This window comes from Erythranthe guttata, chromosome 1 (genome assembly GCF_056151865.1).
Source record: "Erythranthe guttata isolate IM_541 chromosome 1, IM_541, whole genome shotgun sequence".
Taxonomy (NCBI): Eukaryota; Viridiplantae; Streptophyta; class Magnoliopsida; order Lamiales; family Phrymaceae; genus Erythranthe; species Erythranthe guttata.
Window position 1 is genome coordinate 2,432,407 of NC_142533.1, and position 25,265 is coordinate 2,457,671.

At 36.2% G+C, this 25,265-nt stretch overlaps 5 protein-coding genes across 9 annotated transcripts; 3 read left to right on the top strand and 2 right to left on the bottom strand.

Annotated features, from left to right (window-relative positions):
* Nucleotides 1–218: 218 nt before the first annotated feature.
* On the top strand, nucleotides 219–3,469 carry LOC105957902 (late embryogenesis abundant protein). 2 transcript variants are annotated; one of them, XM_088816496.1, is made up of 2 exons: nucleotides 219–485; nucleotides 1,411–3,469. In XM_088816496.1, exon 2 carries the CDS (start codon nucleotides 2,698–2,700, stop codon nucleotides 3,289–3,291), a length of 594 nt encoding a protein of 197 aa, XP_088672622.1. In that variant the 5' UTR covers nucleotides 219–485; nucleotides 1,411–2,697; the 3' UTR covers nucleotides 3,292–3,469. The 2 variants fall into 2 exon arrangements, with proteins under 2 accessions (XP_088672622.1, XP_088672625.1); XM_088816499.1 differs by lacking the exon at nucleotides 219–485 and adding an exon at nucleotides 504–587.
* Nucleotides 3,470–3,951: 482 nt separating this feature from the next.
* LOC105957903 (Tetratricopeptide repeat (TPR)-like superfamily protein) lies at nucleotides 3,952–7,073 on the top strand. Of its 2 annotated transcripts, none has more exons than XM_012981877.2 (2): nucleotides 3,952–5,961; nucleotides 6,708–7,073. In XM_012981877.2, exon 1 carries the CDS (start codon nucleotides 3,997–3,999, stop codon nucleotides 5,944–5,946), a length of 1,950 nt encoding a protein of 649 aa, XP_012837331.2. In that variant the 5' UTR covers nucleotides 3,952–3,996; the 3' UTR covers nucleotides 5,947–5,961; nucleotides 6,708–7,073. The 2 variants fall into 2 exon arrangements, with proteins under 2 accessions (XP_012837331.2, XP_088672628.1); XM_088816502.1 differs by lacking the exon at nucleotides 6,708–7,073 and adding an exon at nucleotides 6,197–6,374.
* Nucleotides 5,967–8,882, bottom strand: GEX1 (gamete expressed protein 1). The gene is made up of 7 exons (XM_088816505.1): nucleotides 8,808–8,882; nucleotides 8,052–8,527; nucleotides 7,174–7,761; nucleotides 6,953–7,079; nucleotides 6,679–6,865; nucleotides 6,452–6,599; nucleotides 5,967–6,345 (listed from the first exon to the last, which is right to left on the bottom strand). Exons 2-7 carry the CDS (start codon nucleotides 8,519–8,521, stop codon nucleotides 6,084–6,086), a joined length of 1,782 nt encoding a protein of 593 aa, XP_088672631.1. The 5' UTR covers nucleotides 8,522–8,527; nucleotides 8,808–8,882; the 3' UTR covers nucleotides 5,967–6,083.
* Nucleotides 8,883–9,068: 186 nt separating this feature from the next.
* On the top strand, nucleotides 9,069–12,604 carry LOC105957904 (las1-like family protein). Of its 3 annotated transcripts, none has more exons than XM_012981878.2 (8): nucleotides 9,069–9,333; nucleotides 9,472–9,563; nucleotides 10,077–10,148; nucleotides 10,254–10,360; nucleotides 10,469–10,524; nucleotides 10,874–11,042; nucleotides 11,130–11,495; nucleotides 11,585–12,604. In XM_012981878.2, the coding sequence occupies exons 1-8, from the start codon at nucleotides 9,169–9,171 to the stop codon at nucleotides 12,424–12,426; spliced, it is 1,869 nt and encodes a 622-aa protein (XP_012837332.2). In that variant the 5' UTR covers nucleotides 9,069–9,168; the 3' UTR covers nucleotides 12,427–12,604. The 3 variants fall into 3 exon arrangements, with proteins under 3 accessions (XP_012837332.2, XP_012837333.2, XP_012837335.2); XM_012981879.2 differs by having other exon boundaries at nucleotides 9,073–9,333; nucleotides 11,184–11,495; XM_012981881.2 differs by having other exon boundaries at nucleotides 9,191–9,333; nucleotides 9,472–9,561; nucleotides 10,074–10,148.
* A 1,417-nt stretch (nucleotides 12,605–14,021) lies between these two features.
* Nucleotides 14,022–16,150, bottom strand: LOC148772569 (uncharacterized). Its single transcript, XM_088820400.1, has 2 exons — nucleotides 16,040–16,150; nucleotides 14,022–15,152 (listed from the first exon to the last, which is right to left on the bottom strand). The coding sequence occupies exons 1-2, from the start codon at nucleotides 16,100–16,102 to the stop codon at nucleotides 14,022–14,024; spliced, it is 1,194 nt and encodes a 397-aa protein (XP_088676526.1). The 5' UTR covers nucleotides 16,103–16,150.
* Between the last annotated feature and the right edge of the window lie 9,115 nt (nucleotides 16,151–25,265).

A 25,265-nucleotide genomic window follows, 5' to 3' on the forward strand; every position in this document is an offset into this window, starting at 1 on the left:
TAGGGCCCGTCAAAAAAGAATTATTTAACTTGGGCCCAACTTTACATATATTACTCAATTTACCATTAGTTCAGGGATCTTTGGTTGGGCTGATCCAGTGTGATTGATCTCCCAATCCATCCGGATCTTGAATTTGGTTCAGCCCAACCCTGTGATTATTTTACTTAAATGCCCTGACCAACTATTCATATTTACAAATATACCCCATATATATCCATCGGGAGTTTTCACTAACACGCGCACACACACACTACACTTCCCACTGCGTGTGTTCTTCCAATCGATGTCGTTCGTCCAAACCTATCTAATCCGTCGAAAAACCAGAGCTCGTGCGAGAATTGAGAAGATACCGATCGCGATTAGAGGCTAAATTGCGCGCAGGATTCGAACCGTAGCTGTTTACAGTGATGCAGATGAGAGCGGCTTGCATCTCTAGTCGTCTGATGAATCCGTTTCGCATTGGAACCCCCGCCGGCTCGGCTCAGGTTTTACTTTAAACATATGACTGATTAAATTTACATTCTAATGTTTGGAAGAGTATTTATGCCTTAGTGAAGAAAATATGTGCTGTTAATTTTCATATAAAGGTGAATAAATATATATGGGCCTCTGTTTGTGTTCAATTTGTATGTTGGAAAAAAATGATTTTACAGCTTTTCTCAACTTATGCTGATTTGAAAATTAATGTTAAGAGTTAGAGAAACCATGTTTGAACACATTGTGTATGTGTCTATACTCCGAAGTTGTCTTTATCAGGTAACTTAATCGGAACTGCGTTTGTCGGGTTTAGGTGAACGAATTGAGATTTTACTTTGTTCTTCGAACGGAGACGAGTGATTTTGATTTTCCGTGTATTTGTTAGTTCAGTTGTTTTATGAAGGAAAATCCTTTATTTTATGTTGCTAATTCAGCTTGTTTTGTTGTACTTTCTTTGTGCAACTTTCAAATTATTGTTGTTGATGGAGTTAATGTTGAAATAATGTGCTAAAACATCGTTCGTTAAAGCTATAGATGTATGTGCGCACACAAATAAACTAATGGATTATATGCCTTTACTTTGGCTTTTACGGTGTCGGGTGCATCGGGTTATATGTTCTTAAGTTTTACTTGTGTTGAGTGTTCTGGTGGTATAAAATATGTATTTGTACTATGTAATTTAAGAAATTATTTTTATGCATTATTAATTTATATACTAACTGGGGCTTCTTAAAATTTCGAATTACATGTATTATCTTATAAATTTAGAGAATTATTAATTTAGCACGTTGTCCCCGATCGAGTCGGGATCGGGAAAAATATTATTCAAGGGATGTTATTAATTTGTTAGGTATTAAATCATTGAGGTTCTAGTACTGTGTATTTCTTCCAATCATCAATCACCATTTTAATATCATCGATCTTGTTCTCCAGCCCGATCGATGCAGCAATTCGCATGCATGATGACTACCCGATCCAGGTCTTTGGTGTTGATCTGCCTGGCTTCAGACGAGTAGGTTTTTGTAGTATGTGGAGGCTCTCGGATTTCAGAAGGTTTGCGGAAAAGATGATTGATGAAAGAATTATAATCAACGAGTCAACAAAACGAAGGTGAAGAATTGTTTCTATAAGGAGGGGAAAAGTTCGGGTGAAATCTATGACCAGATTTCAAGAAAGTGAAAAGTTTGCGTGATATCCGTTTTTCTCCCTTCAGTTTCTTTTCTGTTCAAATTGCTTTTCCGATTTTTGTTTAAATTAGGTTCGATTTCGGATGTTGAATAGTTCTAAAACAAAAGATTAATTTCTAACTTACAATGGTTTGTTAGCCAACCATGGATTTGAGCACGGTATTTAAACTTTAGTTTTGCAGAGTACGTAATTGAAACGGACGACTTTGTCATCCCTGCTTAGAGGTTCGAATTAGCAAATACTGCATGAATCGGTGCATTTATCGGTGAACTGTTGTGTGAAATACCGAAATTAGCCTTCGGCTTTTCATCTCCTCTTTTTGCAGCAATTCCTTCGAAGATGTTACCATGTGTTTGTCTTTGTACAAGGGAAGATCAAAGTGCTATAAGGAGTTCTAAGTGCGGATCTCACAAGCCTGTATCAGTAAGTTGATCGATTTTTTTTTTTTTGGCAATCTGCCTTTGTACATTAGTTTACATCCTCATTTGAGCCGACTAGCTAATCTTAATCACTTTGCTCGTGTCGAGGGATTTTCTAGTTTTGGTTCGTAGGACTTAGTTTTCATGTTTTACTTCTGTCACCTCCATCTCTAACCAAGTCTCCGAATCCTTGTAACTACATATGTAAACGAGACTCACTGTCGGAATTCTTAGACATGTGCAATAATTATTCACTTTCTTCTTCATGTTTTTTCGCTTTTTTTCTCGTTCTTGCTTTGGAGACGCTCTTGAAGGAATTCAGATTTGCCGAAAAAAGGGGCTCTTTTCTATATTTTGAGACGTTATAATATGGTTCTGACATTCTAAACTTGCTACACATTGCCAATGTTGTCTGAAGCTCAAAGCTGTGAAAATTAAGGTACAAGAAAAGTTTAAAGTTCTGAAGTATTGTTATTCATAAGATAGCTTTATTCCTAGGAAAAGTAGATACCAAAACCTTCCCCACCAATTACACCATCAACCAAAACTCCCCCATAAAATCTTCAAACATAAAAAACCCACCAAAAATATTTGCAAAACTTGTCTTCCTAATATGCCAAAGCAAGTCTTGGGCCCACGCCGCACCAACCCCCTCATCTGGCTTGCCGCCATCATCTGCGCCGTGATAGCCGTGGTGGTGATCGTGGCCGGGATCGTTGTCTTCGTTGGCTACGTCACCATCAAGCCTAAAGTCCCCCAGGTCAGCGTCTCGCAGGCCCAGCTCGACACGGTCTACTTCGACCAGTCGAGCCTGCTCACCGTCCAGATCACCATCGTGATCCGGGCGGAGAACGACAACGCGCGGGCCCGCGCTAGCTTCTACGACACGAGCTTCGCGCTCGCCTTCCGCGGCCAGAAGATAGCCTACCTGGTCGCGGAGCCGTTCGACGTGGCCGCGAACACGACCAAGGAGTTCAACTACGTGTCCCAGTCGACGCCGATTCCTCTGAGCCCCGAGCGGGCAGATGCCGTCGGATTGGCGATGAAGGAAGGGGTGATGAGCTTCGAGCTCGTGGGGACCACGAGGACGAGGTGGAAGGTCGGGTTGATTGGTTCGGTTAAGTTTTGGTTGCATTTGAATTGCCATCTCCGGTTGCCGGTTAACGCTACTACTATATACCCACGTTGTAGCTCTAGGTCTAAATAAGATTGTCCTATGAAGGATACTTTTCTTCAATTTATTTTGTTTACTTTTTTTTTTTTTTTTTTTTTTTTTATCTAGTCTTATAACTTAGCCTTACAACAAACACACCTAAAGAGATTCGAATTCCCGACATTTTACCAAATTTTGATATTATAAATAAATATCCAACTTCTTACGATTACACCCTTGTGAACTTGAAAACATGAATTTGAACGAAGTAAGAGCCTGTTTGGCTAAATTTAATTTAAACAGCTGATAGTAAGAGCAACTAAACCAAATTTCATTGAAAAGGTATGTTTAAATCGAACAATTGTAGTAGCATTCCTATTTACAATTTCGGATTTATATATACGAACACACTTCGTAATACTCCTTTCGTTTTAAAATAACAGTTTTCAAGGTTTCGATACATGAATTAAGATAATTATAAAATATGTATTAACACGAGAATCAATACAAGTTACTGAAATTAAACAAATACAACAAAACCTCGATAAATTAACAACCTCACATAAATAATAAATTATTCCGATCCCAAATCGGTGACCACGTGCTAAATTATTAAGTCGATAATTTAATAATTTAATATATATATATATATATATATATATATATATATATATATATATATATATATATATATATATATATATATATATCAGAGATGCATTTTAGTAGCAGAAGAAGAAGGAAGAGAAACAGAAAACAATGGCAATTTCTTGTTTATCCATCGCAACTAACTTAACCGTCGCTCCATCCCCAAAATCTCGCAACCAAACACACACACAAAACCCTCTGAATTCAACCCTGAAATCTCTCTCCAATTCAGGCAAGCTCGACGAAGCTCTTCGCCTTTTACTTGAATCCCCCAACCAATCCAAATCCGACCTCCCGCAGCCCAATGTCGACTCCTACGCCGCGGTCTTACACGCCTGTATTTCAAGAAAATCATTCGACCACGGCCGGAAACTCTACCTTCATCTCCTTCAGACGGAGGAGAAGAAAGATCTCCTCAAAAACCCCACTTTGAAATCCAAGTTCGTCACTCTTTTCTCGGCCTGCGGCAGGTTGGACGATGCCCGGCGAGCCTTCCGCCATGGAATTGACGAGATGGGATCTGTGCCCGAGTCGGTTTACGTGGCTATGGCGATTGGGTTTTCCAAAAACCGCAATTTTAGGGAAGCTCTGCTTGTGTATTGGGAAATGCTGTCCCGGGGTGTTCGGCCTGGGAATTTCGCCTTTTCGGCTGCGCTCAAGGCTTGCTCGGGGATACCGGACATCGGCAATGGTAGAGCTGTCCACGCGCAGATTATAAAGTCCGATGAAGAAGCTGATCAAGTGGTGTACAATGCTCTTTTGAAGTTTTACACAGAATATGGGAGTTCCTACGAAGTGCTGAAGGTGTTCGATGGTATGCCTGACCGAAATGTCGCTACCTGGAACGCATTCGTTGCTGGGTTTGCCAACAAAGATCAGTTTTTCGAGGCTTTAGAGACTTTCCGGAAAATGCAGAGGGATAAAGTGGGGTTTAGTTGGGTTAGCTTAACCACGATTTTATCCGTTTGTGCTCGCATGACGGCTCTTTATTTCGGCAAAGAGGTGCACTGCCAAATAATAAAGTCGGCGGAATCGCCCGATGTTCTTGTGCTGAACTCGCTATTGGATATGTATGCTAAGTGTGGAGTAACGGAGTACTGTAAGAAAGTGTTTGACGGAATGAAATCCAAGGATTTGACGTCGTGGAACACTCTCATCAATGCATACGCAATCAACGGTTTGATGGCAGAAGCTGTGACGGCATTCGATCAAATAATCGAGGCTGAATTAAAGCCAGACGAGGTGACTTTCATCTCATTGCTATCGGGTTTCAGTCATGCTGGAATGGCAACTGAGGGTCAAATCCTCTTCGATAGAATGAGTGCAGAATTTAAAATAGTTCCTAGTTTGGAGCATTACTCTTGCTTAGTGGATATATTAGGTAGATCGGGAAATATCGAGGAGGCATTAGAAGTGGTGAAGAAAATGCCTATGAAGCCAAGTGGGAGTATTTGGGGTTCGTTGCTTAATTCTTGTAGGCTCCACGGTTACGTTTCGCTTGCAGAAGTCATAGCGAAACAGTTGTTCGAAATCGAACCGACAAATCCCGGAAACTATGTAATGTTATCGAATATTTACGCAAAAGCCGGAATTTGGGATAAGGTTCATTCGGTGAGGGAGCTCATGGAGGAGAGAGGAATCAAGAAAGAAGCTGGTTGTAGCTGGGTACAAATTCAAGATAAGATACATAGTTTTGTTTCTGGTGGGGGTTTTGAATTTCGTAATTCGTACGAGTATAGGAGAATATGGGATGAATTGACGAAAGAAATGGAGAAGAATGGATACACCCCGGATACTGGAGTTGTACTTCATGACATTGATGATGAAATGAAGGTGGAGTGGGTGTGTGGTCACAGCGAAAGGGTAGCTACGGTATTTGCGCTGATAAATAGTGGGTCCGGATTGCCGATTAGAATCACGAAGAATCTTCGTGTTTGTGCCGATTGCCATGTTTGGATGAAACATGTTTCGGAAGTAAGACAGAGAAGAATTATATTAAGAGACACAAATCGGTTCCACCATTTCGAAGATGGGAAATGCTCTTGCAATGACTATTGGTGAAGTATTGGAAAATCTGTGAGTTTTTTCTTGATTAAATTCAAAATATTTTATAATATATATATGGTTTTTCGACTTTTTTGTATATTGTTCTTTAAATACAAGAATTCCCCAAAAATAATAAAAAAATAAATTAGTAGCTAGCGCCTTCGGAGATTATATCTCTTGGCGTATGAACTAGTAATCGAAGAATTATCACCAACTTCTTCCGGTAATAAATAATCGGGATCTTCTAATAAATCTACATCTTCAGGCAATTCAGTATCGACCCACGAAGACCAGTCAACGTCACTCTCGTTATCCATTTCCCACGAGATTAGCTCTTTGTTCTTGTTCCCTTGCATACTGTTAATCTTCTCCATTAGTGTCAGTAGCATATGATGGTTCAGTACTTCATAATCTCTGCAAAAATTTTACAAAAAAAAATAAAATTGTCAGTCATTCAATCATTGTAGAAAAAAAAAAAAAATTTGCCCGTTTTTCGTTCATGTATTATTAAACTTTTCACCTGTAGGTAAAAATGGCATACAGATATTGGATGGATGCCAGTATCCCGAAAAGTGACCTAACCATATGTATTAACCTTCCTTGCTGTTCAGCATCGGTTGTTACGCACCAGATTATACTTGTTTCGATTAAGAATGTCACACAAAGACCTGACAAAGAATAGACAACGATCTTAAGAACTGTTTAAAGACGAAATATCGAGGTTTGTGAAATACGAAAATCTCTTACCTAAATAAAGCCTGTGTCTGACATTGTAGGCGTGCTTAATGCTGGTCAGCATGTAGATGATGAAGATTGCAACAGAGTATATCAAGAAAGCAATGATGACTCGTGATTCGAATAACATTGCACTGTGCAACGCAAATAGCTTGTCTATGGCTACAAACATGCTCGCTTGCTTCGACTCAAATGCTTCCTGCAATCAATTTAAAAAAAGGTAATTTTGTAAAAAATGTCTATTGAATTTATTAAAAAAAAAAAAAAAAAAAAAACACCCACTTACCTGAGCTTCTATCATCATTCTTGAATTTTCGACTAAATGATCATGAGACTGATGAAGTTCTTTTTGCCGTTCGAGTAGTTCCTCCTGCTGTTTATGCCCGAATTCAGCTAACTTCTGCAAAGTCAACCTGCGTATTTTTTTTTATTTTTTATATTTACATCAGCTCGATTTTTATGTTTTATTTCGATAGATTACTTAATTTAATTATTAAAAAGAATTACCTGCTCTCTTCAAGAGCCTGTGACTGAAACTTGGTGAGAAAATGTAAACCCTCGAGAGCGACCGTCTGTCCATCAAGAAGCTGTTTTTGTTTGTCCAACGATGCCCCCGCCATGTCACCGATATCGTCAGCTTTGCTCTGCAAAACACTCATCTTCGAAAACATTGCTTCACCAACTTTCGCAACCCCCTTCTCTATTTCAACCGCTTCATTTCTCAAATTGACGATTTCGCCCCCCAAACTCTCGTACGAGCTCTGTATGAAAGCCATTCCTTCGGCCAAATTCTCCTTCATTCGAGCCTGCCCTTTTGCCAACTCCCCTTGAGAAGCTGCTATTCCCTTCGACTGCTCGTAGACCATTTGAGAGTGTTCCAGAACCGAGTTCACGTGCTCCTCGACTTTTCTAGAAGTTTCCGATACTTGCTGAGTTGTCACCTCTATTGTGGACAAAGAATCGTGCACTTGTTTGGCGTTCTCTAGTAATATATTCCCGTGCTCTTCTATCTTGCCTAGCTTCGCCTCTGCATATTCTGCGGTGCTCTTCAGCTCGTTCACTAACCTCTCCGTTTGATGCCTAAACGCTTCGGTCCTATAATAAAAAAAAAATCACAAATATTAGCATTAATAGGGCTGAAGTTAAGTCAAATCAACACTTAAATGGCGTGTACTTATCTATTCACGTTTTTACACACACCCACGTGTGTATGTGTGTAAATCAGCCCTTAACGCTTACACGAGGGCTAATTCTACCCTACATACACATGGTGAACTTCACCTTGTAATATCCAACCTTAAACGTTTTACACACACCCACATGTGTATGTGTGTGATTGTGTGTAGATCGAATTTTGAAGACAACAAAAAAAAAGAGATACTCACTGCAACTGGTGACAGATGGAGTTCGTTTCAAGATAGTACTCGAGAAAGACTTTGTGGGCGTCCACATCGAGATTCTTGAGGCACTTCTTCATGTTCGATTTCGGGTCGCAATACGGGAAAGCGGGTCGACCCGTGTGGCGCTGGAAGCAGTCGCTGAGGTGCCACGCGAGCCTCGACCGCGACTCCTCGTCGGCTAGGGTTTTGGTGCACCCTTGGAAAACGTTCTGGTAGGCTGTCTGCCAGCAGGAATTCGGGGCCAGCATCTTGTTCTTCGCGTTTTCGATTACTTGGACGCCATTTTGGTCATTTAGGGATTCGATCGAGAATTCCGATGAAGCTACGTACATTAACTTCTTGTCCGAACGAGTCTCCTCGTTGGAGGAAAAAAACCAACCCCATGATCGGTGTGTTTGTGTAGATAATATTAAAATTGATAACAATAAGACAAGATTATTCATCTTAGCCACCATTCCCACCTGCAACAACACAATATATCCAATTTAGAGAGAGAGAGAGAGAGAGAGAGAGAGAGAGAGAGAGAGAGAGAGAGAGAGAGAGAGAGAGAGAGAGTTTGTTACTCAAGCATGTTAGACATTAAAGAATGGATTTGCATGGTAAAACTCAGACATAAAACCTAGGATTTGAAGAATTAAGGTAATTTCTTATATTTTCAAGAAAAGCTGATTCATTTCCTTTTTAAAAAATATTTCTAATTTTTGTCGGAGATTTTTGAAAGACGATTATATGTATACTTACACAATTCAGAAGTGAAATTTGGTTGGAGTGAGAATTATTGAGAGAGAGAGAGAGAGAGAGAGAGACCCCTGAAATTCTCACCCCCGCCCCCCCCCCTGAAACGTTGTGTTTTTGAATAAGCTGTTTTCCGGTCGTCTTCTTTTTTCAACAGTCGCGCCAAATATGGCCCGTTCTGGATAGTGGGCTTCGGCCCATTTAATATTTTCCATTTTTATTTTTTATTTTTTATTTAAAATATTTCTGTTAACTCTCAACCGGCCGGTTCAAGCCGGTCCTTCTGAGTTCACTCAAACCGGGGGTCTCGTCTAAAACCTCTCTGAAACTTTCATTCCTCTAAACCCTAGAAAAAGGGAATTAGGAGATGGAGTTCTTGTCAGGGTTGAACGACAACGTACAGTACGACGTCGTTGAAGAGAAATCCCACAGCTTAAGGTACGTGCCATGGATGAATTGGGATGAGTGGAAGTTCGTCAAGGATTCCCTTTTCTCCGCCTCTCCTAGTTCAGTTGCCTCTGCTCTCCGAATAGTAAGAAATTTGAATTTAGATTTAGATCTTATCATTTGTTGAAGAATTTCATTGTTCGTCTTCTTGCAACTACTTGTGCTAACTGTTGGAAATTTTTCATTTTCTATTTTGTCGATATTGATGGTGGGTTTATTGTAGATATCGACGTGGCAAATCAGAGGGGGCATTCATGTGGCCATTGAAGTTACTGCTTCCTTGGTTGAAATTCAGCAGAGAGATCCTTTTTTTAGGTACTTTTTTAAATGCACAAAATCGATTTCGTAATTCGTTGGAATTGGATGTTTCGTGGAAAATGACTTTTCATTCTTATTGTTGATGGATATGAAGATCCTTTTTATTTTTATTTTTTTGCGTTTCATTAGCTTCAATTACTAGATTTGTTTTTCGTCTTTAATTCAGCAGTCACAGTTAGGGCAACTAGATGTCTCTTTGTAAAATGATATTTCTTTTTTATGCCTTATTGAAAATTCCGTTGAAGATTCTTATGGTGGACACTTCGATTATGTAGCTTCAGTTATTATGTGAAATTGTTTTTTCATCTTCTATTCAGCAAAAAGTCGTCTTACTTTGAGTTGATCAGTTAATTTTTTTCCGTTTTAGCTAGTATATTCCTCCTGGTTCTTTATTGTACTTGAAACACCGTAGATAAGTGATTTTATTTGTATAAGCAATCTATTAGTCTGACAATGTATACACGTTTGGTTATATATGTGCTTAGTTTCATTTTGTTATGTTATTGGTAGAAATGACTTGGATGAAAGGGCTTGTTTGTCGGAGGAAATGCTTGCAATGCTATACACCATGGCAATCATTAGGTAGTCATTCTTTTGAACTTCTTCTCATGTTTAATTCGTTCGGTTTATGTATATATGGTTAGACGTCTTTCCTTAATTCCAGTTTTCGTTTTTGTTTTCCTGAAGGCTTGTAAATGGTGTTCTTGAGAAGACCCGAAAAAAGAACGAAGTTTCAATAGGGGAAGCAGCTGATGCCATTGGCATTCCAAGAATGCTTATTGATATTCGTCATGGTGAATATACCTGAATATATCTATATGTATATATATATATTTTACTCTTGAATACCTAAGTCTATTTTTTACATTTGATTTTTATATTTTCTGTTTGAATACTTGTAGAGGGTTCTCATCGTGATCCTCCTTCACTTATCGTGGTCCGTCTTGCATCACAAAAGGTAAACATTCCATTCTAATAAATAATATTGGTTTTATCAACATTATGTCATGAAGTTGCTTTCATTCACTGCCAATTTTAAGATGGTGTACTTTTTCTTTTTTGATACTGAAGCCCGTGTTCTTATCATGCAATAGTCAGGTTATATTGGTTAATAATTGCTTTTGGCTTTATCAGAAATTCGTGAGTGGTTATGTTAGTAAGTAACAACGACATCTTTTTTTCTATTCGTGAGTGGTTAAAGAAGAGATGATTGCATGACCTATATAGTATCTCGTTTATTGGTTTTGTGGTTTTGTTATATCTTCGAAGAAGCTATTGAAGAATATTATTAATCAACAATGCTGCAGGCAATTGATTGGTTGGTATCATATTATTGGGAACCTCAAGAAAAGGAAATTCCTATTCAAACGAACCAAACTTCCAATCTCAGGAAAGAAATCAAGCGCAGATTACGCGAAGTTTCTCTCTGTCTTAAAGCGAAACAGACAGCAAGCTCTTCACATGTCAATGCAAAACGTAAGTTTGTTAATACTATCCTACTATTTTCCAAATATATATTATGTTAACTATAATTTGTTCTTTCTTTACGTCCACCTCTTGTAGGTGTTAGACAAACAGAACACTTATTTGGGCGTAATAAGCTTCTATCTCTTGTAGCTGGGAAGGCATCACATTCCAACTCTGCAAGTTCAAAGAAGCATCTCTCCAAATCAATGAAGAGTACCCTCCGATTGTATTCTTCGTTTTCTACCGAAGTAATCTATCTTCTGCTCGAATACTTGCTAAACGCTTTAGAGAACTCGGTCGATACACACATTGTCCACGACAGTGATAGTAAACAAACTGCATTTGATGACTGGAAATCTGTCGTCTTGAAATTGTCACGCAAAGAGCCGGAATTACTTTTATTACTCACACAGGCAGTTCTCGAGAAGATGGAGACCAGTAATACCATTAATAACGAAATAGGTAACATACATTTCAATCTAGATTTTTTATTTTGGGTTGTATGTGATTGTTGTTTGTATTTAACTTAATTGCATCTTAATATTTACCAGATGACCATCAATCTCCTGATAATTCCACCAAACCTCATCGAAACGAACTACTTCCATGTTTATTTGAATGGCTTGTCCAAAATCTGAAGACGTCGTATCCTGTTAGTAAAAAGAAAGAATCTGCAGAAATCAAAAGTTCCAAGACGGAGAAATATCTGCCGAAGGAAACTGTACTTGGTTTAGTACGTAGATGTCTTTTGTTATCCTATCCTGGTAAGAACCGATTAATGGGCTCGGCCGTTACTCTTGCACAGCTGTCTGGTGACGCCACTCTACTCCAAAAACTCAAGAAGTTTGCTCTTTTAGAGCAGCTATCAAATTCAGAAGCAAACACGGATATCTCTTGTAACGAGACCCTTTTTTCCGAGCAAGAATACTCCATTCGTAAAGCTGAAGAGAAGTTCGAGTTAATGATGAGGCAGCATCGGATGCAGAAGAAAAACAAAAAACCAAATGTATCTGAAAGCAGATGGGGTGTGATAAAATCATGGAATTCATGTCCCATGGGCATGCTACCTCACTCGGTTGGCTTTTCGGGCCGGTTTTCGTCCGTGGGCCCTATTGATGATGTATGCGAAGAAGTAGTGACATCATCGGACAACAAAGGAGATTGTGTGGTGAATAATCTCGGTAAAAGAGAAGCTGAGATTTGCACCGAGGAAATGGATGACACGCGCGTTAAAAGATTGGAGATTGTAGCAGAAGATTATGTCATGCAGGATCAGGATGACGTCAGCGAAGAAGAAGGTACGAAAGGCTGTCTGGTCATCGATGGGGTGTGGAAGAAAGTTGGAGAGGAAGAGCTTTCTGCCATTGCATCAGCTATTCGGGTATTAGTCTAACAATTTTTAACTAACATTTTTTTTTTTAAATTCCAACTGAATAAACTGAAATGCGCCGAGCATATATTTATCATCTCGAAACTCATCGTTGGTGTCTGTGTATTTTGTTGTCCTGTAACACAGTACACCTTAAGCTGTTAAAATTATTTGAAAAAGGAAAAGGAATTTATTTTACTCACCTAGATTTTTTATTTTTATTTTTTTTTAATATCTGTACTGGGTGAATTCTACTCTCGTAAATCTCGCTATCGTACAATAATTGTACGACGCATGTATAACAGTGGAGGAGAATCCTACAGGGGCGACCTGAGAACATGTAAATGGGTTTATTTTCGTTTCCCATTATATGTTCTCATGTTGACCCGGTTGGATATCGCCACTAACTATCGATTTTTCTTACAATCTCTCATATTACTTTGATCTGAACTTCAAGAACTTATGGTGATGATTATATGTGATAGAAAGTGCAGGTTTTATAAAGAATCTACATCATGTATCTAATTGTAATGATACGTACAAGTGTTGCCTTGGTGAGTACAACTTAGTACTGTTATTGTTTTTTTTAAATTGGATTGTACATTTGTACTGCAATTGCTTGTCAGAGTATATTTTCAGTACAAATATTTTTCAAAGGCTTTTTGAGAAAGTACAACTATGTTGTATCTCGTGTTCCCATCTTCTTCTTTGTTTTTTTTTTTTTGGTAAATTACGAAACCTCCCTGAACTTAGGCTAAATAACAAAAAACTCCCCCACCTATCAGTAATTACCAAAATTTTTGCGATGTTTGCTTATGTGTTACACTGACCCCCCTAATGTGTACTATTCTCTCGAAGCAAAAAGATTTTGTGAAAAATCACACCTTAAAAGGGGGTCGGTGTAAGACAAAAACAAATGTCGAGGGGTGGGGGTTGGTAATTATTAATAGGTGGGGGTGTTTTTCATAATTTAGCCTACGTTCAGGGTGATTTTTGTAATTCACCCTTGTCTTTTTTTCTTTTTTCTTTTTTTTCTGCTCTTAATTCTAAATTATTTTTGGGTGCATGAATAATTTTATTATGTTTAAAATGTTACCTCATTAAAAGTAATATACAGATGAACAAATAATTATAGTATGAGTTGGTTCTAATTATGGCCCATTGGACCTGGGTAGGTTATAAACGGGTTCGGATCTTGATGCCTGATATGGGCCGATTGCGAGTGTTCAGTTATATATAGTTACAGCATCACCATACAATGGGGCTAGTGGTAAATAGGGGTTTTTTCGTAATTTGGTCATACCTCAAGGGTGCCCGTAATATGCCATTTAAAAAAAATGAGCCGGCTCGCGAACTCACAAACAACTAAACATGTCATAAAACGCGAGCTGGCTCCGCTCATTTACACCCCTATCAGCAAGTGTAGCAAAAGAGATGAAATGACACGTGTAGCCCCTTAAAAAGTGAAAATAAGTAAATAAAAGTTGTAAAAACTCCCATCTAACCTTAAATTTATATCTAATAATATAACATTAGAAATAATTTTTAATAATAATTAAAAAAAAAATTAAAAAATAAAGAAAAACAACAAAACGAGCTCGAGCCAAAAAAGAAGGAACTCAACTAGCAGCAGAGCATCCATCTAACCATACTAAGCTATTTATATGAAAAAGAAAGCGGTGATAACGATAAGGATACTCTAACGTAAAGTAACTGATTTCTTGTGTACGGACATTGTAGTGCATGCAAACCCCATATGAATAAACCCACAACACCAACACCTCCGGGTAATTTATCCAACCAACCGGTCCAACACGGGGTCCACCTTGGTACACGTACCCAACCGGTTTCGGCAAGAAATCTTCAATTTTCGACAATCGAGCTTCCATGTCAATCTTGACAACCTTTCTCAGTTCTCCTGTTTCCGATTCCATCCTCATAACCTCCCATGAAAATTCGCTTCGTGCGACGAATATCGTTAGTGCGTCCCCCGTCGATGCGTAATACTTGTCCGATTCTTTTTCAAGACGACGGCCCCCGTCGGTGGTAATTCGCGTCTCTCTAAAAGTTTCGGTCTCTACGTTTAAACTCAAGACATGAGTGCCTATTGGATAGTTCTGCTGCCAATGAATAAAACCGCGGGTAGTGGTCGTATGATACGGTCCGTACGTGTCTTTGATACGAAGTTCCCTCCAAGACTTATCGACCCCGACGGTCAATATCGCGCTCTTTAGTATGACTGAAGAGTGAAACTGTTCGCAATACATGATAACCACTTTATACTGCTTGGAAGCCTCGGCATACGCCATACAAGCGCAGCATCGGAATCCCTCTTCGCACGGAAATCGAGGGAGAGCAAAGTGTTGGTTCGTTGCGGGATTTGTAACGTAAAGATCGCCTCTGTTCTCGGAGAAATCGGACTCCAACATCAAACCATTACAACTAGCCCAAACTACTGTTTTGGTTACGCAATTCAATCGGGTGATGTCGATCCGGCCTCTGTTCATCTCCACGAAATACGGTCGCCTGCAGGTGTTAGTACTATGGATGACGAGATGGGGAGTTGACTTGTGAAGGTGCGCGGATATGAATCCACTAGTATGAACCATATCGTACCATTTCCGACAAACAAACATCAGCCCGTTGTAAATATCTTCGGCCGGGAGATGTAGAAGAATATCGAACACCAATTCGTATGGAAGTGACTCGATATTCGTTAAGTTTCCACAATTCAATTTGCCCCTACCCATCTGCACGTGAAATAATCAAACTATTTATCTAATTCAAAAATATGGCACTAGAAAATTCGACGCTTTAGCAAAATTTACTGTGACGCGCCAAAAATATGGTTCGTCCCGTTCCGGAATCCCTAACCAAACCGATTTTTGCATTGTGAAGCGTTGGAGCACCGGGATAACAGCCGTGTCGCGCCCATTTTTTAAATTTTCAAAATTTGCAATCTAGTCCTAATTGTTTTTTATTTCTCTTAAAGTGTAAATAGATAATTTCATAACTTACAATTTCGCCCTTATTTCTACTTCTCAAGGTTTAAAGAATTGTTCTAAATTTAATGATAGTTTGTATATTATTCCACTGTAATATTAATAAGGGTAAATTACAACCACCCCTGAGGTATGGTCAAATTACGAAAACCCCATTTTGTTTGGATAATTACAATCACTCTCTCAACTCACCAAATTTAGTGGAATCTTCGAGATTATATGGAATATTATCACTTTTGTACATGTTTTATCTCATTCGAACTCTACATTTTGAAGCAAGATGATCATAATATGTGTTTTTAGGCTTGTATATATCAGATTGTGGTGCATCAAAAAACTGTAATTTTACACAAAACGAGTACAAACTACAGCACATTTCACAGAATCTAGATGATTATGTTGAATTTGACACCATAAGGGTGGAGGTGTAAGAAAAAATCATAGTTGATGGGTAGATGTAATTATCCACACAAGAGAGGTTTTTTCGTAAATTGACCATACCTCAGGGGTGTTTGTAATTTACCCTATTAATAATAAAAACGTATTTCATATTATTTCTTTTTTCTTTTTTTGCAATTTTTATTATAATTAAATGAATTCTAAAGAAAAAAAAAAAGATGTGTATACGAAGGTACCTCTGAGTTGCTTTCTACCTTATTTTTCGTCAGAGTCGCGACGGTGTTCAAATCGGAATCCATCACTCACGGCGGAGGGCGGAAAGTGGCGGCGGCTTGATAAATTAAATATAATAATTATTGTTTTCTTGTCTGCTAATCTTCTTTTGATTTATACATTTGTTATGGGCTTCAAACTATATATATTATACTTTCTTCTGAATTCTGAATTATATTTAGGCCCATCTGATTACACGATTTAATCACATATATTAAATTAAATATGACATATGCGAGAGTTTAATCAGATATATTTATTAAAATAGTTCTTAAAATAAAAATATTATTAAATTATTTCAAGAACAAAAATTAGCAAATTTAACAGTGACATTTTTTTCAAAATGCAGAGAGTGATTGAAAAATTAGAGAGTATATTAAGGGTGTTTATATTTGAGAAGTAAAAAAAAATATAAGAAAATGCAAAATAGTGTATTTAAAAAAAAAAAATACAAATTTATTTACAAAGCTTTTGCAAATATTATAATTTCTTTCTAGGGGTAAATAAATGATTGATACCCCTTAGTTTTGAAAATATATATGAGGAGATCCAATAATTTTTTCCACCCTAGTTAAAAATTCGAATTCTTAATTTAACTTGAAACTTGACCCGAGCGATGCACGGGATTTTGTAAAATAAGGCCCAAAAATTCACCAAACCCGAGATCTCGAAATTAGCTTCACTCTTCTCTCTTCCTAGAAACAAATGTCTAGGGGTGAAGGGTTAGTAATTATTAATAGGTGGGGGTGTTTTTCATAATTTAGCCTACGTTCAGGGCGATTTTTGTTGTAATTCACCCTTGTCTTTTTTTTTTTTCTTTTTTTCCTTTTGTGCTCTTGGTTCTAAATTATTTTTAGGTGCATGAATAAATTTATTATATTTAAGATGTTAACTCATTAAAAGTAACTAGTAACCATAACCCGTGCGTTGCACGGGTACCATTATAAAACAAAAGATATTTAAAACTTAATATGTTGAATATAATGAAATTCAATAATTGAAAATACATCACACCATAAGAAAATCGTAAAAAGTAACCATAAAAAAAATATTTAAAACTTAATATATTAAATATAATTAAATTAAATAATTGAGAATACACCACGCCATAGAAAATCGTACAAAGATGGATAAATAATACTAAGAACTTGATTAATACAATTAACTATAGTTTTAACGATTGACCAATCAAACCTAAGGCTCTATAGCTTGTCGAAGTACAACAACATATTGTCACTTGCCATTTCTTGCTTCGTTGTTTCTCAATCCTCAAGAGTCAAGATTGATATGTGCAGAAATTATGACAAAGTGAACAAAACAATGTAGTAGATATGAGAAGAGTCACAAAGTACTGATAGTGTGCTTGTATGAAAACGTAAGTAAACTATCAATAGGAGCTATAAAAACGACCAATAGATCGGTATCGGTATCGGTAAAAACAAAAAAAATCAATGTTTACAGCTCACAAATTTACCTATCCAATGTTCTCAGAAAAAGCATCAGGAGAAATACCAAAATGGTATTTTCATAAGTCAAGTCTTCATAGGAGCATTTTAGACTTTAACAGTCTATCTATCAAAATCACCACACAATTAAACCAAGCAATATCAACCCGAAAACCTTATAGGGCTTCCCGAACTGAGGTAGTGATGCTTAAAAAACAGGTTACGCCTATTCCCATGTAACTATGTCTCCAAGATATTTCTCCAGTCTTTGGAAAATAAAATGAGGATATTTTCTTCTTCAATATCAACACAAATCAGGTTTTACATGTACATAAAGTTATGGTTTATATGCACTTAAAAGTTAGGACCATGATAATGATAGAAACTCTTCAAAAAAAATATACATGATAGAATATATAACATAATTTGCAATTTAAAATTATTTCCAGATTCCACTTACAACCAATCTATATTTATATCCGTGCTTGATTAAATCACATAAGTTGTTGAAGGAATCACATAAAAATTATAACTATCGGGATTAAATCCATACACAAATTCAGGCTGGTGTTCGAGTCCGGACCATGGTCCGAAGAGATATTAGACGAATTCAATTTCATCTTGCTATTGCCATCTGATAATTCTTCTCTTAAATTCTCTAATCGATAATTCAAATCTGCCAGCCCCGAATGCATAACCTTGAATATCAGATTCTACACGGCACATAACGAATTCACAGAGAGAGCAATCTCAAGCAAATGAAAAAAAAAAAAAAAAAAAAATCTAAAAAGACAAAAAACTTACCCCTAGCAAAAATTGCATTTCATCATCATGATCACGAAACAGATAATGGGGAAAAAGTTGTCTTTATATAAGATTTATATAAACAACCTTAGTTGCAAAATCTGGCAAACAATGAGGAAAGAAAAAACAATCAAATGTTGATGTAAAATTCTATATGATAAAACCAAATTAAAGTAACAGGTTATAAAAATATCTTGAATTTCGAGGTGTCTTCCAATGTTAAAAGAAACTTATTCCAAGCGCTGGCTCAAAATATTTGTAAGCTTATAAACAGAGGGAATGATTTTATCGAGTCATCTTCATAGGGCGGGATCTCGTTCATGTGACGTTTCCTGTCTTCATCTAATAACCAATTACGTATTCTTCATCTTTGCTTCCATAATTTATCAAATGTACTACAAATGACAGAACCTACCAGAGTAAGATTGAAAATTAAATATATAGTCCTTAAATATTCAGTAGATGTAGTGAAAAAAGGAGAAAAAAACCTTAAATGCTCACTCATTTTTGTATGATGAGAAAGCTTCTTTCGTCACGCAATCCCAGTCGTTGAAATCACTTGATTTTCCAAATTCTCTATCACCAAGATTGCGGGGTCATACAGAAACTTGATGTCATACGATTGTAATAACAAATCAAATACAAATATATAATCCTAATTCGGAAACACAATACATAACTGCCCGTCTTACTTCTCAAGAGAGATCCGGCTTGTCTTTGTCCTATCTCTGTTGTTTCCTCTGCATTCGAATTTACTAAGCGAATTTGCAGAAATGAAGTGAGAAATGGTAGGTGAAAACTTATAGTAGGGGTGCGAAAGGGGATGAAAGAGAGAAAATTGTAACCGTAGATGAAATGCAGGGGGGTGAAGAAAGAAAAACAGAATTAGGGAATAAGGAAGATCGTGTACTGAATTTTCTTCGGAGTGGACGGTTTTTGTGTTCAACATTGTTTGAAAGAAAAAAAATGTAAAAATAAAAAATTGACTAAAATGGCCCTAGTAACCATGCCCTGTGCGTTGCACGGAATACCATTACAAAAGAGAAGAAAATAATTTTTAAAATTTAATTTGTTGAATATACTGAAATTAAATAATTGAAAACATATGACACCATAAAAGAATTAAAAAAAAAGATAAATAATATTGAACACATGTTGAATACAATTAATAATAGTTTTCATAATTGAACAAACTAACCCAATGTTTCATATGTTGTTGAAGTCTAGCATATCATCATTTGACACCTCTTACTTTGTTGTTTCTTAACATCCTCAAGATTGATACTTGGGGAATCCGTGACAAAGTGTACGCAAAGACTCTTTAGTTTTGATAAAAATCATAGAAAAAAAATTATAAAAATAAATAAGTAATAAAATAGTAGATGGACATAGAAATAAGAGAGTCTCAAGGTACACCCAAGAATTGTTGTTGGTTTCCACCTCCAACGAAGATGAGTCATTCACAACCTTAATTTTGATTCAAACACAAAAGAAAAATTCAAATATGAACGATTTTCTTGGAACATATATGAATTTATTATATAGTGGATGTGGGAAGTTATGAATTAACGGGGAGTTACTGCAAGTGGGGAGTTGTTGTAAATGTGTGTTATTAGGAAAATTATAGATAATAAATATTACTGAAATAGGTAGTGACGATAATAATTGTAATAAAAATAAATAAATTTAAATTTCAGTAATAGCATTAACATTTCTACAAATTTGATAATGCAACATGATAACTACGCAAAATACTTAACAAAAATTCTTCTGTCTCGATTAAGTAGTTAGATCTTGTTGCGGGTCGCATTTTATTGTGCAATTCTTTTTAGCAAAATCAGTTTCGCGATCACTTCACTCTACAACTGAAATAGACGACTATGTGCAACAAAATTTTGCCACATGAAAGGAAGCGTCGGTGAGACATAGAAAAAAAAAAGAGCAAAATGTTAGTTAAAGTTTTACGAAAATCATATGAAAAAGGTAGCTAGGTTTTGGGAAAAACTTGCATACACGATTCACATTTAATAGAAGAGTAATTGTTTAATCAACCACAAAATGTATCTACTACTCTTAATACACGGTTATATGGTAGTTGGTTTTTATTTTCCTTTTATGGGAGGCAAATAATTTTTGTCATGATATGCACGGATCTTTCATGATTATTTATCATATAAACTCATTGGATAGTTTTCCAATATTTACTCTTGCGTTTTAAGTTTTTTCCCCTTATGCATTTTTTTTCCTCTAAAGTTTTTGATTGAATTTACAATGATGACAATTCAAATTTATATACAAAAGGTGCAACAATCACTTAAAAATGGTAATTTAACTTTCTAGATTAAAAATAATGAGAACATTCACATTACTTGAGCAAACAAAGATTAATTGCATAAATTCTCAAATCAAAATCTATGCCAACTCTATCAGAATATAATGGATCAACGAACGAAAAAAGAAAACAGAAAAAATCGCAGATTTGTGTTGCCTATTCAAGAAACAATAATAGCCTATCAATATACTCACAAACTTAAAACCTAATAATATAAATAATAGTTCGCGAGCCTAGCATGAATGTTTGTAGATGTACAACATGTTGCCAAGTATTTGGTGTATGATGTGAGATGATGATGGTTTCTTTTCTTCTTTACTGTTTTTTTCACGTTTAATGTCTTAGAATTGCTGAGTAGCTTCAAATACAAATACAGCAACAAAGGCTTGTAAATTATAAAAATTAAATATTATAAATAAATTATAGCAAAAAAAGCTTTTAACTAACAGAAGCACATAATAAATGTCTGACATAATTTTTTTTCCTTCTACCGAATTGCGTGAGTAGCTCGCTCCAATCACGAATTGTTGTTGATAGGAACAGGCTTGCTGCAAAAGAAATTTACAATATGTCAAACACAAATGCAAAAATAAATAAATAAACGGCATAACACAGTTATTAAATAAGCGAAGAAGAAGACGAACAAAATTTTAAATGAGAAAGAAGAAGAAAGTTGGCAAAAAATGTGATTTTTGGTAGAGTTCTCGTGAGTTTAAATAGAAGAATGAAATTGGTAGAGGTTGAGATCATGGTGTGATAACTTCTACCATGATGAATTAGTGGGGGGTTAGTGGGTGGTTAGAGTGGAGAAGAAAAATAAAAAAATATATATATAAATAATTAGAAACATACGGTATATTTAAATATAGGAGTTAGTGTTTAAATTATAAATTTATTAATTAATGGTTAAATTAGACATTTATTAATTTACAAAATTAACCCTAGGTTTAGGTTTAAGTTTTAGTTCAAAATATCTTCGTTTTATATATAAGATATGCAGATGAATAAATAATAATAGTATGAGTTGGTTCGAATTACGGCCCATTGGACCTGATTTGGGCCGATTGCATGGGCCTAGTGGTGAACAAATGGCCCACCGGCCCGCGGGCTCACTCTACCCGGCCCACTATTTGCACGGGCCGGCCCAATATTTTAATTAATTAATTAATTAAAATTAAGGGTAAATTACAAACACCCCCCTGAGGTATGGTAAAATTACAAAAACACCCCTCTTGTTTGAATAATTACAACCACCCCCCTCAACTCATCAAATTTAGTGGAATCTTCGAGATTATATGGAATATTATCACTTTTGTACCCGTTTTATCCCATTCAAACTCTACATTATGAAGCAAGATGATCACAATATGTGATTTTTAACTTGTATATATCAGTTTGTGGTGCATCGGAAGCTGTATACACAAAAAGAGTACAAACTAGATCACATTTCACGGAATCTAGATGACTATGTTGAATTTGGCACCATAGAGGTGGAGGTCTAAGAAAAAATCATAGTTGAGGGGGGTAGATGTAATTATCCAAACAAGAGGGGGATTTTTGTAATTTGACCATACCTCAGGGGGTGTTTGTAATTTACCCTAAAATTAAATATATAAATAAATAAGAGTAAACGTAGGTGGTGGCCGGTGCTAGGACCATAAATTATAATGAACCAAGTTAGATATGTGCTTCATATTATTACAATGAATTCATATGTCTATGCCTAAACTATCCTTTTGTCTACTTCAACTTTATGCTAGTTTTATTTTGCTTCCCCCATCTTAGGATCAATTTCTTAAATCAATCAAATATTGGACAAGTTTATAGGTAAACCATGTTATGTGATGTGGGGTTTCATATATTTAATTGTGCTAAAACCACGTCTTTTTTTTTTTTTTTTCTGACGAGCCTCGAATATCGCTCTTCGAGTACTGGACTTTGGGCTTTTAGAATCTCGTTCCAGAATGTTACTAATACACACATGTATCAACTTCTTCTCATCCAACTCTCAAAAACATAAAATATGAAAGATGTAGCTCATTTATCTGGCGCACGAGTGCATATCTGAATCTGCTCGATCGTACATCATATGAAAAGGTTATGATTACGTACGCAAGAAAATTGAGGTTGGTTAGCCATGTACATTTTAGACACTATTCATCCATTAAATGAGTATTTAAGAGTGTAAACAAATTCATAAAAGTGGTAAAAATATCTAAAGAACAATTAATAATATTCAATTTACAAAAAAAAAAAAAAAAAATTGAAAAAAAAAATGAGAGCACCAATATCAAATATTCAAATGTCCCTATAATCTTGGACCACCTTTTTGACTACATTGGATAAGAATGGTATCCACTTTGGTGGGTGTCGGGTGATATATTCCGACCCGTTTACGCTAATTATTGTGCCTATGCGGCGTCGTTTCTACACAATTCACAAAACAAATAAAAAATATTAATATCTAAATTTTAATTAATATTTTATTTAACTTGACTTCATCGTAACTATCAATATCATTTCATAATATTAAATAAGCAAAATCAAATTTATATATTCCCACTAAAGAATTTTTCCAACTTTGACTAATTAAATTACAAACATACTAGTAATCATGCCCGTGCGTTGCACGGAACGCATTCAACAAAAGGAAAAAAAGTAATTGTTTAAATAAATGATAGTACAAATTGTAATAAAAAATCTATCAATTAATATTGAAATATATATATGAAATTCAAATTACACTACTATTATCTTATTTTATTGTAGCACACATTTTTCATCCTAAATCGGTATATATATATATATAGACAAACACACCGAGTGTCAATATATAAAATATATGTCAAATAATAAAGAATACAAATTCAATAAATGGGACGACAATTTTAAATACCAATTGTTTCTTATTTCAATACCACCTAAATAATAAATATGTAATGACATTTATACCTTTAATGAAAATCAATGTCACACAAATATAAAAAATCTCATTTTTCTTTCTTTAATACTCCACACACAACACACTCCTCTCTTTCTTCTTCACAAACTCTCCCTCCTACTCATGTTTCTTCTTCATCATCCTCCTCAACCTCCTCCTCTTCCTCTTCTTCTTCTCGTCCTCATCATTCTCCTTTTGCTTTTTCTCCCCCCCCTCCCCCTCCTTCTCCTTTCCCTCCATTCTTCTTCTTGCTTCTTCTTCATGCTTCTTCATGTTTCTTCTCCTGCTCTTCTTCCGCATATTCTTCTTATCCATCTTCCGTTTTTTCCTCTCATCATCTTTCTCTTCATCATCTTTCTCTTCTTCCTCTTCGTCATCCTCGTCTTCTATCTCCTCCTCCTCGTCCTCCTCTTCTTCGTCTTCCTCTTATACATCTTCCAGCCTGTTCTTCTTTTTTCTTCTTCCTCATCCTTGTTGTTCTTCATTTTCTTATTCCTCTTCCTCTTATTCTTCCTCTTTGTTCTTCCTTTTTTTCTTCTTTCTCTTCATCTTTTTCTTCTTCTTCTATCTCTTCTTCTACTTATTCCTTCTTTTTTTTTCTTCATTCTGGCCTCGTCCTCCTCATCTTCCTCCTCTTCCTTCTTCTTCTTCTTGTTCTTCTTCTTCTTCTTCTTCTTCTTCTTCTTCTTCTTCTTCTTCTTCTTCTTCTTCTTCTTCTTCTTCTTCTTCTTCTTCTTCTTCTTCTTCTTGTGATTCTTATGCTTCTTCTTCTCCTCCTTCTCCTCCTCCTCCTCCTTCTCCTCCTCCTTCACCTCCTCATCCTCCTCCTCCTCCTCCTCCTCCTCATCCTTCTCCTCTTTCTCCTCCTTCTTATCCTCCTCATTCACCTCTTTATTCTCCTCCTTCTTCTCCTTCTTCTTCCTATCTTTCTTCTCCTTCTTCTTCTCATTCTCCTCCTCATCCTCCTTCATATTTTTCTTCTACTTCTGCTCCTCCTCATCCTCCTGCTCCTCCTTCTTCTTAGAAAGAAATTTGCTTACGTTGAAAAATGTTGGTGAAGAGAAGAAGAAGACAAAGAAGAAAAATGTGAAAAGCCTCGGCATTCACTCAGCCATGGCAGAGCTATGCATACTTAGACAGTCGGCAGTCAACAACTTCCAATCTAAAGTGTCCATGAACCCCTCTCAAATTGCATCTGGTTCCATTGCAAACAAACAATAATTCGCCAAAGAGAAAAACATATATTCACATACAACTAAGTAATGTAAAATCAATCTTACAGAATAAATTTTTTTTTTTGCAAAACCCAACCGTAATTGAATACTAAAACCAATGAAAAAAAATGAAAAGTGGAAAAAAATGCATACCAATTCTGTTGTCGTTAAAATCATAAAAGCAAATGCCGTCCAAGGTCAATTGCCTAAAAGATTTTTTCAATCGACATTTGAAATTCGACAACATTTAAATGGTAAAACTTACGCAAACTAATTTTACGTGTAGATACAATAGAAGTTCCATTCAACGTGTGTTGAAGCAAGGACAGAAGTTTAGAGATAGTGGGAGGTTTTTCTTTTGTTTGTTAATTGTTGACAGGTAGTGGGAAGTTACTCTTTTGTGTGTGGGTGTTCTGGTGTGAACTAAAAAACTGCAGGAAAAATAAAATAAAG